Source organism: Tubulanus polymorphus, chromosome 6 (assembly GCF_964204645.1).
Source record: "Tubulanus polymorphus chromosome 6, tnTubPoly1.2, whole genome shotgun sequence".
In the NCBI taxonomy this organism is placed as follows: Eukaryota; Metazoa; Nemertea; class Palaeonemertea; order Tubulaniformes; family Tubulanidae; genus Tubulanus; species Tubulanus polymorphus.
Genome location: NC_134030.1, coordinates 12,366,676 through 12,383,017, shown reverse-complemented (window position 1 = coordinate 12,383,017; position 16,342 = coordinate 12,366,676). Strand labels below are relative to the sequence as shown.

The window sequence follows — 16,342 nt, the reverse complement described above, 5'->3', positions numbered from 1 at the left end:
TCACCAACCCATGCCGCAATCATAGTTTTATTATCTACAAAAGCGTCTACTCTACTGTCTCCAATTTTATCAGAAACCACCATTAAAACGTTTTTAAGTGCCAGGGTTTATTACAATGGGTTTTTGTACCAGCTCCTGTGGCCAATAATCGGAGGGCTCAAACCTCTGCTCACCAATCGTGACTATCCCACCCCATCTAAAGAGGATGCGTCCGTGTACATCTGAATTCTGACATGCCACTCTTGGCGCCACCTTACCACCCTTGGCAAACATTCAATTATCTTTCAGTACTCTATCTCAGTTCTGAGGTTGCCCCCAACCCTAATGAGTCTCGAGTTTCTGAATGCCTTAGAAATAGCTAAGTTTGACTCCCTTGTATAAAGCTTCGCAGCTGGTACAACCAACGAGAAGGATATGATCTTACCCACAAACCGCTGAATGGTTTTAATGTTAACGAATTCGGACGATAAAATATTGTCCCTTAAAATGGCAAATTTTACCACCTTATCATTTGGGATCTCAAAACGTTCCTCTATAGTGTTAACAAATAAGCCTAAATGCTTTAATAACTGACACGGTTCCAGGACGCATTTAAGGAGGCCTAGAAAATACCCTAGTCTTGTTAAAACTTGGGCCGTCATATATAGAGCTAGCCTAGCCTTTGTGATGGATTCTAAACCCCTAGCCGAGGAACTTAAAAGCTCCCCATTTAAACGGTCATCAATGTATTGAGTTATCTGTACTCCTAGGTCTCGAAGGTAACCCGTTGCAACCAAGCCAGTTTTCTGGTATATATAGGCCGAGGCCTTAAAACCAAAAGGAATAACGGTGTAAACGTAATACCAACGTTTCCAGTTGATTCCCAAATACACCTCACTTCCCGGTGTTACCCTGATGTGGTCGTAACCACTTTTATCATCGACAGAGGTCATAAACGCGCTTTTATGTAGCATGCGAGGTACGTTTACCAAAGTTTCCAAATGGAAAGGCGAGTCCCGAATCCATAGATTTAGAAATCGTTCGTCGTGGCACATTCTGGGTTTCGTGGGTTCAACCGTCAAGGGCATAACTAAATGCGGGGTGGATCGACCCCAACCTTTCCCCAGACCTTGAGTGATCCATTAGCCACCCGACCTTTTAATGTTGTAGAAATAAAATCTTCAAATTGTTCGCAGTTTCCAGCATTCGGGAACACCGTTTTTGGGGGCGCATCACAATCATACGTCTTGCCTTTAAACTGACCCTTAAACCTCTTAAAGAAATCTGGGATATGAACACCATCTCGCACCCAAGATAATATCGTGTCTGACAACGGATCCTCTGACTGCCGTAGAATAAATTCCCATTCCTCCAGATGGCGACTCAGTTCACCTGCGACGAAATTCTCCGGGTCCCTGAGGGGCAGGTCAAAAATTGTCAAATTGTTATACTTGTCCGCCGATTTCGAAACGGTCTCGGCTGAGACGACCTCAGGCAACGGTAACTGGACGGATGAACCTCTAGCACCAACCCAAAACACGGGTTTACACACAGGTATCTTCAACGGAACAAAATCCTGAAAAGACACACTAAGGTCCATCAGTCCAGCCCCGTTGCCAGCACGACATAAGCCGTGACAACAGACTTAGATAGCCTGTGACAACAAAGCCAACCGATCACAAACAACCGATAACAAAATGAATTATCCAACATATGATCAATTTAATGGAGAGAAAATAACCTTGTTTAACATCTTTAACAACACAATATAACATTACGTATCATCCAAAACTAAATCCAATCAGGTTCTAACTCATTTAGACAACCTCACTTTCAGTCTTCGTTACCACTTGTGGTTGCTTATTCTCAGGACAGTCGCGAACAAAATGACCCTCTTTGCGGCATAAGAAACAATTCCCCCTAGAACTTCTCCCTGCTCTCCTTGTACCGTAACCTCGGCGCCCAACATATCCCCTGCCTACACCCGACCCACCCCAATAGCCGTAAGTTGGGTAATAATTGTTTGTGTGCGGCTTTTTAGCCCATTTTGCCTCCACTGATGCCACTTTTTCATCATCCGGGGAGCCAATCAAACGCCTACACAAAGCAGGTAAGTCTGGAGAATCGATATTTCTCTTGATACTTTTCAGCACAGAATCAAAATACCCTTTTTTCGGATCTGTGGTTTCAGCTGCCACCTCTACCAAGCCTTCCATACAACCGAGAAGGAAGTATGGATCAAAGAAAGAGCCCGGCCTTTGAAGCGCTGCCCTCACCTGCATCAGAGCGCTCTCTACTGAACGAGCTGGATGTGTAACCTTCTTCTCGAGTTCCTCCAGACGCTCTAACAATTTTTTGTCCTGAAACACACGAGATAAATACAAATATAGACTAATCAGCATGACTTCGCAGTAAATAGTTTAAAAGATCGCCATGATTTCGGTTAACGAACATACAATCTATAGTCAAATCTATCATCCTAAATGTTTCATGCTTCTGCTTCATACCATTACCTACATCTTAATGGGTTATCTTTACATTCCATCTTGCATCTTACATTTTCAGAAGCTGTCTTTTAAAAAACCTAATCTCTATGAACTTTCTCCTCCAGTAAAGGAAACGAAAAATCCTCTAACATAACCAAAACAGATCCCCATTCTGTACCCACTAAATCCTGGTATGTGCAAAGGCCCAGAGCAATAAACCTTAAACGCACAGAGCTACACATGTTTTTAAACAAATGTCTATTAATTTCCCAATAAATCTACCCAGTCCAGGCCTACCGACCAAGCCCGGGGGCTACAAATACAGATATAAAACTGAGAAAATAAAAACACTCACCGGTTCAGAAACCCCATCTGGGGTTACCGCATCACTCTCCGCACCGACCGTGCTTGTACTAGGTGCGGGCACAGACTTCCTTTTTTTTGGTACCTGAGGGAGCTTGTTCGCGTTCTCGTTAGCGAAAATTATCAAGTGGTGCGCTAGCAGCGGACCTTCCGTCTCCTCCCAGTCCACCAGCGTTAACAGATCACTCATCTTTTTACCAGTCAGTGAAAATACCGCATCATCCACATACTTCCTCGGTGCCGCTTCTAGTGGCTTAAGCCTTTCGAACCTAGCTAAGGCTGTAGGCCGATCTAGGTTCAGATCTAACCCTCTTAATCTCAATAACATGGGGATGATGTCCACCGTTTTCAAACCGTCTGACGATTTTAAAACCACCGGTTCCATCTCTGAAACAGATATGCGAAAAGAACATCAAAATTACTACCGCATCGTACCAGGAATAAAATTTAAAAGTATTAGCAAACTGATCCTAACAACCGTCGACAAAGTTTAACCAAATATATACATGTGACCAGACCAGAAAAACGTTAAATTTTCGGCCACATGCCGAAATTATTTCTCTAGCCACCATCTTAAATTAAACAAGAACTAATACGACAGTAATACACTAATAAAAACTCACCTTAAATCCTCTGTACGATACACAGTCAAACAAGTCTAATAATACCACCGAGCTCCAAAACTGTCCTCAAATCTGAAAAGCGATTTGACTAACAGGACTTGATGCTAACCCAACACTACCGCTAACTACAAAACGAGACCAAGGACTAGGTAAAACGTCACCAGATTGCCTTTACACGCCCAGTAAGATTAAACCGAATTTTGAAAAGCCAATGAAATCCCACAAAAGAATTCCAAATCCAGACCTTGGAAATGCGCCTATGAATGAAATAAATCTAGCAAAATGCACGCACTGTGACTTACAGTATTTACCCACGTCCCAATAAAGGCAAAAGCAATCACGCATGTAGCACTGTAACCTAAATGTCATTGACGGTCAAAATGTACCAAAGTACCCTAGTACTTCTAACCTGACCGAGAATTTTGCCTCAATAAAATCACTATCAATCCATCTCCCGTGCTTCATCCAAAATACTGCACTTATCCCAGAAAATCTAAAAGACCATCTGCCCGTGCTTAAACCCAAAATCACGGTACCGTATAACCCAAAACATCAAAATCAGTGTTTCATCCGAAATGACTGCACCAAAATTAACAAACCTAGTGCTTCATCCTAAATTACTGCACTAAAACTAACAAAACCAGTGTTTCATCCGAAATGACTGCACCAAAAATAAATAAAAACCAGTGTTTCATCCGAAATGACTACACTAAAATCAATAAACTCCAGTGTTTCATCCAAAATGACTGCACTAAAACTAATAAACCCAGTGTTTCATCCAAGATGACTACACCAAAGTCTCCAAACCAGGCAAAAGGGGACGAAAACTAAAGAGGAAACCACAAACAAAATTCCAAAGAAAAATACCAAATGCTACCGGAAAGGAACCACAGAAAATCGGCAAACGCAGGAGACAAAACTCACCACAAAACAGCTGACCACACACGTCCGATAGCTTCGAAAGCAAACTAAGAAGTGACCGCGTCACTAGTGTCACATGATCAGTGTGGATAGAACCAGAATTCACCAAAGCCGCAATAGATTTGGCAAAAGTCATCCATTTGGAATTCACATTACCTAATAAAATTTTATTTAATGTTATTTGATAAAACTTGATACAGTTTAACAAAAAAACCGTCTCTTGTCTTGAGACTAGATTGCCCCAGAATTTATTAACCTGATCTTGATTATTATTTCAAGAGGGAAACGACCTTATCATACCATTTGGAGTTGACAGCTTGAGTTTGAGTATACACTTGCAAAAAAGGAGATGGACTATTTCAATACATTGTACATCCTCGAAAACCCAAACCTAAGCCCAAAATGTTAGAATTGGTGCAAACATAGAGTCAAATGACCTAGGAGCTACATCCAGTTCCAGTAACTGTTCTTTCACCTTTTTAAGTTCATAAATAGTCTTTCCTTGGCATGTTCACAAATACTTTCCTTACGCTTACTAAACGACCCAGTGTAGTTAAATATTATCCCTAGGTATCGAAAATCTTTAGTTTTTTATTTCATTTCCGTCTATGTAAAAAGTTGGGTAACGCTTTGAGCTTCTTTCGTTTTATCGGTAATGATAATTAGTTTCCACAATTTACAATAACTAGCCGTTACATCACGCATCTGCTGCAGATTAGCTACACTTTCAGCTATCAAGATAGTATCGTCTGCATACAATAATGCTAAGAGCCGGAGCCACATATCATTTAGGCCACACCAAAAGAAAATCCTATTTCTCGGGCAGGGCAATCACCAAAATGGGTAGGTAGGTAGGACATTTTTTTTTCTTTTTATAGAAAAAAAATATCGTTTATTCTTCTATCAGTGGGTAGGTTGCCGTAAATAATTTTTACTGAACTAAATTTTTAGTCAGGAATATGATTAACAGCTAGTAGACCACAATAATAAAAGGAAATTGAGGTGTTTGTACAATTAACTATAAAAAAAACTATATTTTGAACATATTTCACGGAATTCCAGGAATTTTACACTCCAAAGTCGCCATCAAAGTCCGATTAGCAAAGTTGTCTGAGCATGGCTGCGCCATTTCCAGAATCAAATTTTAAATCCGATATAATAAAATGTTATTGATGTTGATCTCAGTGCCGACATCATGATTTGGTAAAAAAATATTTACGAGAAAGGAGTTTGGTAGTCGGTCGGCCACATATATATTTTTGAAAAAAGTTTATTCACCTAAAATTTTGAAAAAGGGTCAGTAGGCGGATATTTTATTCTGAAAATGATTATTTGAAATGGGGAAATATCGGGTCGGTCGGGCCCGAGAAACAGGGTTTTCTTTTGGTGTGGCCTTACAGGGAAATTGATAGATGAGCAACTATTTTAATACATGTATTCGTCGAGGTCATCGACGCATATGTAGAAGAGCACCGGCGATAAATTTTCTCCTTGTCTTAAACCAAGATTATTTTGGAAAGATTCTGAATTAACCTCCTTAACTTCAACTACAGCTCTTATATTGCTATACATTGTTCTCCTCCATACAGTGTCGAATGCCTTAATATAATCAATAAATTCACAGTACAACTTTCTATTGTCTTTCAAGAAAAGGTCCACAATTGTTTTAATAAGAAATATGCTCGTTGATACTATACAGTTCTGATACTACGCTTCTTCCGGAAGCCCGCTTGGTTCTGGTTCAGGGGGTTTTCGCTTCCGTTTATATCCTTATTCAAGTCATCGACAAATAGGTTATCAACGAAGTTTCTACATTAGATATATTTTGTTCTACTGAACAACTCTCATCTATATTGTCATTTAGGTGACTAAAATGGTGGAAGAGATCTTCCAGAGAAGCTTTACAGGCAGAACAACTCGGTATTTTGAAATATTTAGAAATAATATTTTGGGTACCTATTTTCCATTGATCTCAGAGTCTTGTTATGTAATTTTGCCTGTTCTAGCTTCCTGCGTTTCAGAGATCCTTAATACTCTTTAGAGGCATCATTAACATTTATACGATTAGTATTAGTTTTGCTAAATCGATAGCGTCGTTTCGCTCTTCTAAAGTTTCTCTGATTCAGTTTTACATTTGCATTATAGAATACCGAGTCCTTGCTTTGTGTACTTCTTGACCCTTGTTGTTGATTTTAAACCTACCCATTGACGCTTCAGTTGCTTCGACCAAGTGTTCACATAACCGTTCATTCGCAACGTTACAGTAAATTTTATTCAGTGATATATCTGATATCATATCATCTAAAATTTTTGAGGAAAAGATTCTCAAATTGCCTGGTTCACGGGATTCCACTTTAACTTCTCTTTATTCCTTTTATTGTTAAAACGAGGGGGAACATTACACTCGATACGGTCCAATGTATTTAGAATACACTTAATTGGGTAGTGCACATCCGAAAACATATGGTTAAACTCTTTGAATTCGAACTCGGCACACTTTAGGATGTGGGACGAGACAATCTATGACGCGCTGGCTATTCCGTTTAAGACATGTATAAGCACCCACACCTCTATCCTTACCAAATTCTGCCATTTGCAATAAGTAACCCGTGAGTTTTGCAGAAATCAGTCAGGCGATAACCCCAATAATTAACGCATTTTCTTTGTTGAGACGAATATCTGCTTTCAAATTAGAAATATCTACATTGGATTCGTTAAAGAAGTCCTCAGCCTCAAACCTTTCAGCGTAGAAAATGTTATATAGTAATATTGATTGTGTGACGTAAGTGTCACGTGATTTTGTAGAGGGAGCGTTGATGCCATAGAGAAGCGTATTTGAGATGGAAAAATAAAGATATGTTAAATCGAAGTTAATCGTTTGTCCTCTTAGGGTTTTTTAATCCACTCGATCCACGGAATCCGAAGCAAAAGAGAGAGGAGATCAATACAGCATGGTGGAGAACCCAATTGGATTTATCTCGTCGATTGAAATTCAACTTTTAATTAATCGTCGACGACATCGAAGGCGTGGCGCGTCTTCCATCCGTAGACGGTAGGCTGTCTTTTGTTTGCATGGCCGGCATGGCCGGCATGGTTATTGAATGAACATCGATTGCCCTGTTCTGCTCATTCAACGGACGAGTGTGAGTTCCAACGTAAATAGGAACGTAGCGACCGAATTCGTACGCAGAACGGTAACTTCTTTTCGATAGTTCGGCTAAAGGTTGAGCGTATTTTTTCGCCCGATCGCGACGATTAAATTTGCTGCTTAGTATTTTCAGGTCACAAGAAATTACAATTTATTACAAATTCTATCAAACAGAAGATACAGCGCTCATCTTCTGCTGATGAAATGTCAAACGCACCAGCAAGCAGCGTTACAGTATCACTATAGTAGTGTATACTATCCACACTGATCATGTGACACTAGTGACGCGGTCACTTCTTAGTTTGCTTTCGAAGCTATCGGACGTGTGTGGTCAGCTGTTTTGTGGTGAGTTTTGTCTCCTGCGTTTGCCGATTTTCTGTGGTTCCTTTCCGGTAGCATTTGGTATTTTTCTTTGGAATTTTGTTTGTGGTTTCCTCTTTAGTTTTCGTCCCCTTTTGCCTGGTTTGGAGACTTTGGTGTAGTCATCTTGGATGAAACACTGGGTTTATTAGTTTTAGTGCAGTCATTTTGGATGAAACACTGGAGTTTATTGATTTTAGTGTAGTCATTTCGGATGAAACACTGGTTTTTATTTATTTTTGGTGCAGTCATTTCGGATGAAACACTGGTTTTGTTAGTTTTAGTGCAGTAATTTAGGATGAAGCACTAGGTTTGTTAATTTTGGTGCAGTCATTTCGGATGAAACACTGATTTTGATGTTTTGGGTTATACGGTACCGTGATTTTGGGTTTAAGCACGGGCAGATGGTCTTTTAGATTTTCTGGGATAAGTGCAGTATTTTGGATGAAGCACGGGAGATGGATTGATAGTGATTTTATTGAGGCAAAATTCTCGGTCAGGTTAGAAGTACTAGGGTACTTTGGTACATTTTGACCGTCAATGACATTTAGGTTACAGTGCTACATGCGTGATTGCTTTTGCCTTTATTGGGACGTGGGTAAATACTGTAAGTCACAGTGCGTGCATTTTGCTAGATTTATTTCATTCATAGGCGCATTTCCAAGGTCTGGATTTGGAATTCTTTTGTGGGATTTCATTGGCTTTTCAAAATTCGGTTTAATCTTACTGGGCGTGTAAAGGCAATCTGGTGACGTTTTACCTAGTCCTTGGTCTCGTTTTGTAGTTAGCGGTAGTGTTGGGTTAGCATCAAGTCCTGTTAGTCAAATCGCTTTTCAGATTTGAGGACAGTTTTGGAGCTCGGTGGTATTATTAGACTTGTTTGACTGTGTATCGTACAGAGGATTTAAGGTGAGTTTTTATTAGTGTATTACTGTCGTATTAGTTCTTGTTTAATTTAAGATGGTGGCTAGAGAAATAATTTCGGCATGTGGCCGAAAATTTAACGTTTTTCTGGTCTGGTCACATGTATATATTTGGTTAAACTTTGTCGACGGTTGTTAGGATCAGTTTGCTAATACTTTTAAATTTTATTCCTGGTACGATGCGGTAGTAATTTTGATGTTCTTTTCGCATATCTGTTTCAGAGATGGAACCGGTGGTTTTAAAATCGTCAGACGGTTTGAAAACGGTGGACATCATCCCCATGTTATTGAGATTAAGAGGGTTAGATCTGAACCTAGATCGGCCTACAGCCTTAGCTAGGTTCGAAAGGCTTAAGCCACTAGAAGCGGCACCGAGGAAGTATGTGGATGATGCGGTATTTTCACTGACTGGTAAAAAGATGAGTGATCTGTTAACGCTGGTGGACTGGGAGGAGACGGAAGGTCCGCTGCTAGCGCACCACTTGATAATTTTCGCTAACGAGAACGCGAACAAGCTCCCTCAGGTACCAAAAAAAAGGAAGTCTGTGCCCGCACCTAGTACAAGCACGGTCGGTGCGGAGAGTGATGCGGTAACCCCAGATGGGGTTTCTGAACCGGTGAGTGTTTTTATTTTCTCAGTTTTATATCTGTATTTGTAGCCCCCGGGCTTGGTCGGTAGGCCTGGACTGGGTAGATTTATTGGGAAATTAATAGACATTTGTTTAAAAACATGTGTAGCTCTGTGCGTTTAAGGTTTATTGCTCTGGGCCTTTGCACATACCAGGATTTAGTGGGTACAGAATGGGGATCTGTTTTGGTTATGTTAGAGGATTTTTCGTTTCCTTTACTGGAGGAGAAAGTTCATAGAGATTAGGTTTTTTAAAAGACAGCTTCTGAAAATGTAAGATGCAAGATGGAATGTAAAGATAACCCATTAAGATGTAGGTAATGGTATGAAGCAGAAGCATGAAACATTTAGGATGATAGATTTGACTATAGATTGTATGTTCGTTAACCGAAATCATGGCGATCTTTTAAACTATTTACTGCGAAGTCATGCTGATTAGTCTATATTTGTATTTATCTCGTGTGTTTCAGGACAAAAAATTGTTAGAGCGTCTGGAGGAACTCGAGAAGAAGGTTACACATCCAGCTCGTTCAGTAGAGAGCGCTCTGATGCAGGTGAGGGCAGCGCTTCAAAGGCCGGGCTCTTTCTTTGATCCATACTTCCTTCTCGGTTGTATGGAAGGCTTGGTAGAGGTGGCAGCTGAAACCACAGATCCGAAAAAAGGGTATTTTGATTCTGTGCTGAAAAGTATCAAGAGAAATATCGATTCTCCAGACTTACCTGCTTTGTGTAGGCGTTTGATTGGCTCCCCGGATGATGAAAAAGTGGCATCAGTGGAGGCAAAATGGGCTAAAAAGCCGCACACAAACAATTATTACCCAACTTACGGCTATTGGGGTGGGTCGGGTGTAGGCAGGGGATATGTTGGGCGCCGAGGTTACGGTACAAGGAGAGCAGGGAGAAGTTCTAGGGGGAATTGTTTCTTATGCCGCAAAGAGGGTCATTTTGTTCGCGACTGTCCTGAGAATAAGCAACCACAAGTGGTAACGAAGACTGAAAGTGAGGTTGTCTAAATGAGTTAGAACCTGATTGGATTTAGTTTTGGATGATACGTAATGTTATATTGTGTTGTTAAAGATGTTAAACAAGGTTATTTTCTCTCCATTAAATTGATCATATGTTGGATAATTCATTTTGTTATCGGTTGTTTGTGATCGGTTGGCTTTGTTGTCACAGGCTATCTAAGTCTGTTGTCACGGCTTATGTCGTGCTGGCAACGGGGCTGGACTGATGGACCTTAGTGTGTCTTTTCAGGATTTTGTTCCGTTGAAGATACCTGTGTGTAAACCCGTGTTTTGGGTTGGTGCTAGAGGTTCATCCGTCCAGTTACCGTTGCCTGAGGTCGTCTCAGCCGAGACCGTTTCGAAATCGGCGGACAAGTATAACAATTTGACAATTTTTGACCTGCCCCTCAGGGACCCGGAGAATTTCGTCGCAGGTGAACTGAGTCGCCATCTGGAGGAATGGGAATTTATTCTACGGCAGTCAGAGGATCCGTTGTCAGACACGATATTATCTTGGGTGCGAGATGGTGTTCATATCCCAGATTTCTTTAAGAGGTTTAAGGGTCAGTTTAAAGGCAAGACGTATGATTGTGATGCGCCCCCAAAAACGGTGTTCCCGAATGCTGGAAACTGCGAACAATTTGAAGATTTTATTTCTACAACATTAAAAGGTCGGGTGGCTAATGGATCACTCAAGGTCTGGGGAAAGGTTGGGGTCGATCCACCCCGCATTTAGTTATGCCCTTGACGGTTGAACCCACGAAACCCAGAATGTGCCACGACGAACGATTTCTAAATCTATGGATTCGGGACTCGCCTTTCCATTTGGAAACTTTGGTAAACGTACCTCGCATGCTACATAAAAGCGCGTTTATGACCTCTGTCGATGATAAAAGTGGTTACGACCACATCAGGGTAACACCGGGAAGTGAGGTGTATTTGGGAATCAACTGGAAACGTTGGTATTACGTTTACACCGTTATTCCTTTTGGTTTTAAGGCCTCGGCCTATATATACCAGAAAACTGGCTTGGTTGCAACGGGTTACCTTCGAGACCTAGGAGTACAGATAACTCAATACATTGATGACCGTTTAAATGGGGAGCTTTTAAGTTCCTCGGCTAGGGGTTTAGAATCCATCACAAAGGCTAGGCTAGCTCTATATATGACGGCCCAAGTTTTAACAAGACTAGGGTATTTTCTAGGCCTCCTTAAATGCGTCCTGGAACCGTGTCAGTTATTAAAGCATTTAGGCTTATTTGTTAACACTATAGAGGAACGTTTTGAGATCCCAAATGATAAGGTGGTAAAATTTGCCATTTTAAGGGACAATATTTTATCGTCCGAATTCGTTAACATTAAAACCATTCAGCGGTTTGTGGGTAAGATCATATCCTTCTCGTTGGTTGTACCAGCTGCGAAGCTTTATACAAGGGAGTCAAACTTAGCTATTTCTAAGGCATTCAGAAACTCGAGACTCATTAGGGTTGGGGGCAACCTCAGAACTGAGATAGAGTACTGAAAGATAATTGAATGTTTGCCAAGGGTGGTAAGGTGGCGCCAAGAGTGGCATGTCAGAATTCAGATGTACACGGACGCATCCTCTTTAGATGGGGTGGGATAGTCACGATTGGTGAGCAGAGGTTTGAGCCCTCCGATTATTGGCCACAGGAGCTGGTACAAAAACCCATTGTAATAAACCCTGGCACTTAAAAACGTTTTAATGGTGGTTTCTGATAAAATTGGAGACAGTAGAGTAGACGCTTTTGTAGATAATAAAACTATGATTGCGGCATGGGTTGGTGAAGGTTCCAAATCACATGATCTGTCAGAAGCAATTAAGCTTTTGTTTGAACTAACAGCAGAACAAAATGTGTTGTTGAAATTGCATTATGTACCGTCAAAAGAGAATCTAGCAGACGCTCCCTCGCGAATTTTGCGAAAATCGGAATGTATGTTATCTCCGCGTATGTGGCAGCTCGTGCAACGTGAATATGGGGGTGAAAACGGACACTCGGTTGATTTGATGGCCCTTGATTCGAACGTAATGGTAGATTTGTCAGGCTCTCCACTACGACATTTTACGCCAACGCCATCTACTGATTCTTGTGGTGTAGATCTGTTCGCACAAAATCTATGCGACGAGGTTAATCCATATGTGTTTCCGCCAATTTCTAAGATACCGGCGGTTTTACGATTCTTGGCAGACGCGGTCAAAGAAACATCTATCGTCATTCCAGAAATCTTTCCGAGGCCATTCTGGTGGCCTTTGGTAACCTCTCATGCATCCAAACGTCGCCTGCTTGGCAAAAAGGGAGATGTGGGTGTTTTGAAATATCCGACTAAAAAAGGTTTTGTGGAGGTTACAGTAGGCATCCCGTGGGATCTGTTTGTTTATAGGATAGATTTTGATAGATTAGATTGAAAGATTAAATTGACATGTTTTCCTGAGCGATAACATGGTGTTGCGTAACGGTGGTCTTTATTTTCTACTCTGATCTATGCACGGTAAAATCCGGATGCATAACTCTGCTTTTACGTTAATAAACGCTTTGTCTTTTCTGATATACCTCGTTTGTTATGGTTCTTTTAAGATCTGTCATATTTTACAGGATCTGTCTCTGCATCACGAGAACCATTGTGCGGACTGTGGACATCGCTCGCGACAGCACTCAAATTTCTGCTACAATTGTGGTTCAGAGTTAAGCAAGGCGGATGGCGAGAACGGTACATTGCTAGCCTTACCATTAAAAGATTTGGATGCCCGGTTAAAATCTATGTCAGAGAGTGAGCGCAACTCTGTTTATGGCCGAAAGAAGTCAAAACTGGAAGAAGATTTGGTCTTGTTCCTCGGGTCACTGCGCCCATCGAGATCCTTGTTGACGGCATCACCTAGGGATATCTGTAGGTTCATGGTATTCAGGGATGCTCGGGGTAAAACAGTAGTACACTCTTTAACCTGTCCGGTACGAGGTTGGAAAGCAGTCTCGAAGGCCTCACCAAGGACCGGTGGTTGTTTATGCCCCAAAAGACTGGCAGCCGGAACGGTCGATTCCTATCTGGGTCAGATAAGGGCAATATTTAACTCGATTGGTAAAATTGGCTATTGGCATCCCGAGCGCGGAACTGGGAATCCTACCATATCAGAAGAGGTAAAACAATACCTGAGAGTGACTAAGAAGGAGCAATCGGTGGCTATGATCACCCCTAAACAAGCCGTCCCAATGTACCTTAGCAAATTGACGGCAATGATTCTCTCTATTGATAAACGCTTGGCTGTCCCAGATTTACCCGCGGTAACGGAGTATATTTTAGCAAGGGACCAGGCTTTCTTCAAACTTGATTTTCTAACAGGACATAGGGCGGCAGACTTAGGTCGGTTTTTGACAGATGGGATCTCTCAGAGTGACGATGGAAGGGTAATCATTTTAAATCTAACGTTCGGGAAAACACTGCGGGATGGTTCGGTTTTGACATCCGTAGTTACTCGTTTTAACAACCCGGTTCTGTGCCCGGTTTTGGCGATTGAAAGGTATTTTGCTGTTGTAAAGGCGCTTGGAGTTGACCTTGGAGGGGGTTACTTATTCCGGATAACGAATAAAGAGGGCGCTATCGTTAATAACGGACTCGACTCGAATGCGGTGGGAAGCCGTTTGAAAACTTACCTAAAAGAAATTTGTATGTATGACGGTGAGACCCCGCATAGTTTTAGGGTTGGATGCTCCGTTATGTTGGCTTCTTTGGGCCATACATCTAAAGAGGTGACTTCTTATATTGGTTGGAAGCATCAGTCCATGGCAAAGCATTACACCAAACATGCTTGTGTGATGCAGGGTAAAGTCTCTGACTCTCTCGGTCAAGCTATGGGACAGTTAACTGATAAAAGTGTAGAATCATATCGCCTGAATAATGCTACAAGCGGGTTTAAACCAATGTTTTCATCCATGTAGGTTCTACGTACGCCAATTTATATCGATAAGAAACTAGACGCTTATACGAATTTTGTATATTGATATACCCGATTTCTAAGGCGGGTCTAAATAAATCGACTTCGGATGCATATTCTGTCTTCTGATTTTTGGCCTCGTTTCACTCGGCCTAGTATAGTTGGGGTTTGGGTGTAGTTGTGGAAAGGTTTAGTATTTGTTGTGGTTATCAGTAAGGGGTTGGGTCGTTTTTTATCCCCAATCACTACATAACCGCGGAACGAGAAACCACTGATCAGTGTGGATATTATACTATCCACACTGATCATGTGACACTAGTGACGCGGTCACTTCTTAGTTTGCGGAAGATGGGGAGTCGAGTGTGACAGGTGTGCCTTGTACAGTGGAGGGAATGGGCCAATGAAATACAGGATGGGTTAAGATATTAAAAAAAAAAAAAACCAGCGTATGTGGCTACTTGTTCCGGGTTTCGTTTTTTATCCCCAATCACTACATAACCGCGGAACGAGAAACCACTGATCAGTGTGGATATTATACTATCAAAATTTCCCAAGTGTCAAATACCTTGGTCAAATAGTTAAGCAAGACTGCAAGTTCAATTTATTCAAAAATGGCAAACCGATAACAATTCATTCAAATGGTCGATATATAGGAATATTAAACTAGATTGGGTCCGAGTATTTTTCTTTTTTATCTACACGAAATTTCATTCCCATCCATAAATTTAGATGCTCTAACCTTAAGCTCCCAATCGAAATTGGTCGCTATGACAGAATAACCGGGAAGATCGAATTTGCACCTAATGTAATAGAAACAAACTGGGTGACGAGTATCATTTTATTTTCCAGTGTGACTTTTATAACCAAATTAGACAACGTTACCTTCTTGGCTACTTCTTAAACAGACCAAGCTTATAAGCTTTGCAAACATTTTCAGTGTGACGAAATGTGTATACGGGTTATCAGTCTATATTAGACCATAGAACTCAAATCAAATTCTATGATTTGACCAACCGGTGTTTTGTGAAACTTCTAATCAATATTAATGTGTAACATGTATATCTGGACGGGTACGTGTACGTAGGTAAATGTCTGTATTTTGTATGTATCTATGTATGCTACCATCTTGTCACTGTAATTGTATTTTCAATATTCATATGTACTATCTGCGCTCATTATATTCATTTTATATGAAGCAATAAACTAAACTAAACTAAACTAAACTAAAAAAAAACTGTTCGGCCGACTGCAGGATTCGTAGGGTTTCTACATTTGGAGGTAGGTTGGATTTGTTTTGAGAGTTGGGGTTGGGGATTTAATGAGAATTGGGGTTTTGGGGTATATGAGAGTTGGGATTGTGGGTTGTTTGGGGATTATGAGAGTTAAGGCTATAGGTGTGATAAGAATGGCAGCCCCGGCTTGTACCCCATATCTATATATCTGCATCATGCCCGCAAAACGGATGGTGAGAATATCACACTAACTTGCTCGCCGAGCAAGTCAGTCGATTTAGTAAATCAAATTACTAAGCCGTTTCCATAAATGCGTTGATTTACCAAATCGGATTCACTAAACCGTGTGCCGTAAACGTGAAACTTAAATCGATTTACAAAGATTCAGTTTCGTAAAAGCGTCTTTAGACTATTCTGGCTGCGAATGCAGGTGGCGCAGGGTTGGACAGGCGACCAGTCTATGTCTTCATATTGATGGAAACAGGCAACCAGTCTATGATACAGCGAGTGTAGCGCACACGTGTGGATTGTGTTTACAAACTGAATGTCGAGCATGCGCATTACAAACAAAATGGCGGAAACTCACTTGCGATATATAAAAAATCGCGGCGGGGAAGCGAGTTTATTCAACGGTATACGGAGACGTCATGTGTCCGCTATAAGTACCCAGTCCGTGATACCCAGTGTGTCTCTCGTACCCACTCAAATTCTTATGAAAACTTTATTGAAC

The 16,342-nt window shown here is 41.2% G+C and overlaps 2 protein-coding genes across 2 annotated transcripts; one reads left to right on the top strand and one right to left on the bottom strand.

Annotated features, from left to right (window-relative positions):
• Positions 1-1,729: 1,729 nt before the first annotated feature.
• LOC141907530 (uncharacterized) lies at positions 1,730-4,435 on the bottom strand. Its single transcript, XM_074797202.1, has 3 exons — positions 4,376-4,435; positions 2,821-3,215; positions 1,730-2,339 (listed from the first exon to the last, which is right to left on the bottom strand). The coding sequence occupies exons 2-3, from the start codon at positions 3,211-3,213 to the stop codon at positions 1,797-1,799; spliced, it is 936 nt and encodes a 311-aa protein (XP_074653303.1). The 5' UTR covers positions 3,214-3,215; positions 4,376-4,435; the 3' UTR covers positions 1,730-1,796.
• A 3,370-nt stretch (positions 4,436-7,805) lies between these two features.
• On the top strand, positions 7,806-10,511 carry LOC141907507 (uncharacterized). The gene is made up of 3 exons (XM_074797172.1): positions 7,806-7,865; positions 9,026-9,420; positions 9,902-10,511. Exons 2-3 carry the CDS (start codon positions 9,028-9,030, stop codon positions 10,442-10,444), a joined length of 936 nt encoding a protein of 311 aa, XP_074653273.1. The 5' UTR covers positions 7,806-7,865; positions 9,026-9,027; the 3' UTR covers positions 10,445-10,511.
• Positions 10,512-16,342: the final 5,831 nt, after the last annotated feature.

What these genes read in the sequence shown, in the direction of transcription:
- LOC141907530 (XM_074797202.1), bottom strand. Translation starts at nt 3,213, where the DNA reads ATGGAACCGGTGGTTTTAAAATCGTCAGACGGTTTGAAAACGGTGGAC. An exon ending in CAGATGGGGTTTCTGAACCG is followed by an intron (nt 2,340 to 2,820) that starts GTGAGTGTTTTT and finishes CGTGTGTTTCAG; the next exon opens with GACAAAAAATTGTTAGAGCG.
- LOC141907507 (XM_074797172.1), top strand. Translation starts at nt 9,028, where the DNA reads ATGGAACCGGTGGTTTTAAAATCGTCAGACGGTTTGAAAACGGTGGAC. An exon ending in CAGATGGGGTTTCTGAACCG is followed by an intron (nt 9,421 to 9,901) that starts GTGAGTGTTTTT and finishes CGTGTGTTTCAG; the next exon opens with GACAAAAAATTGTTAGAGCG.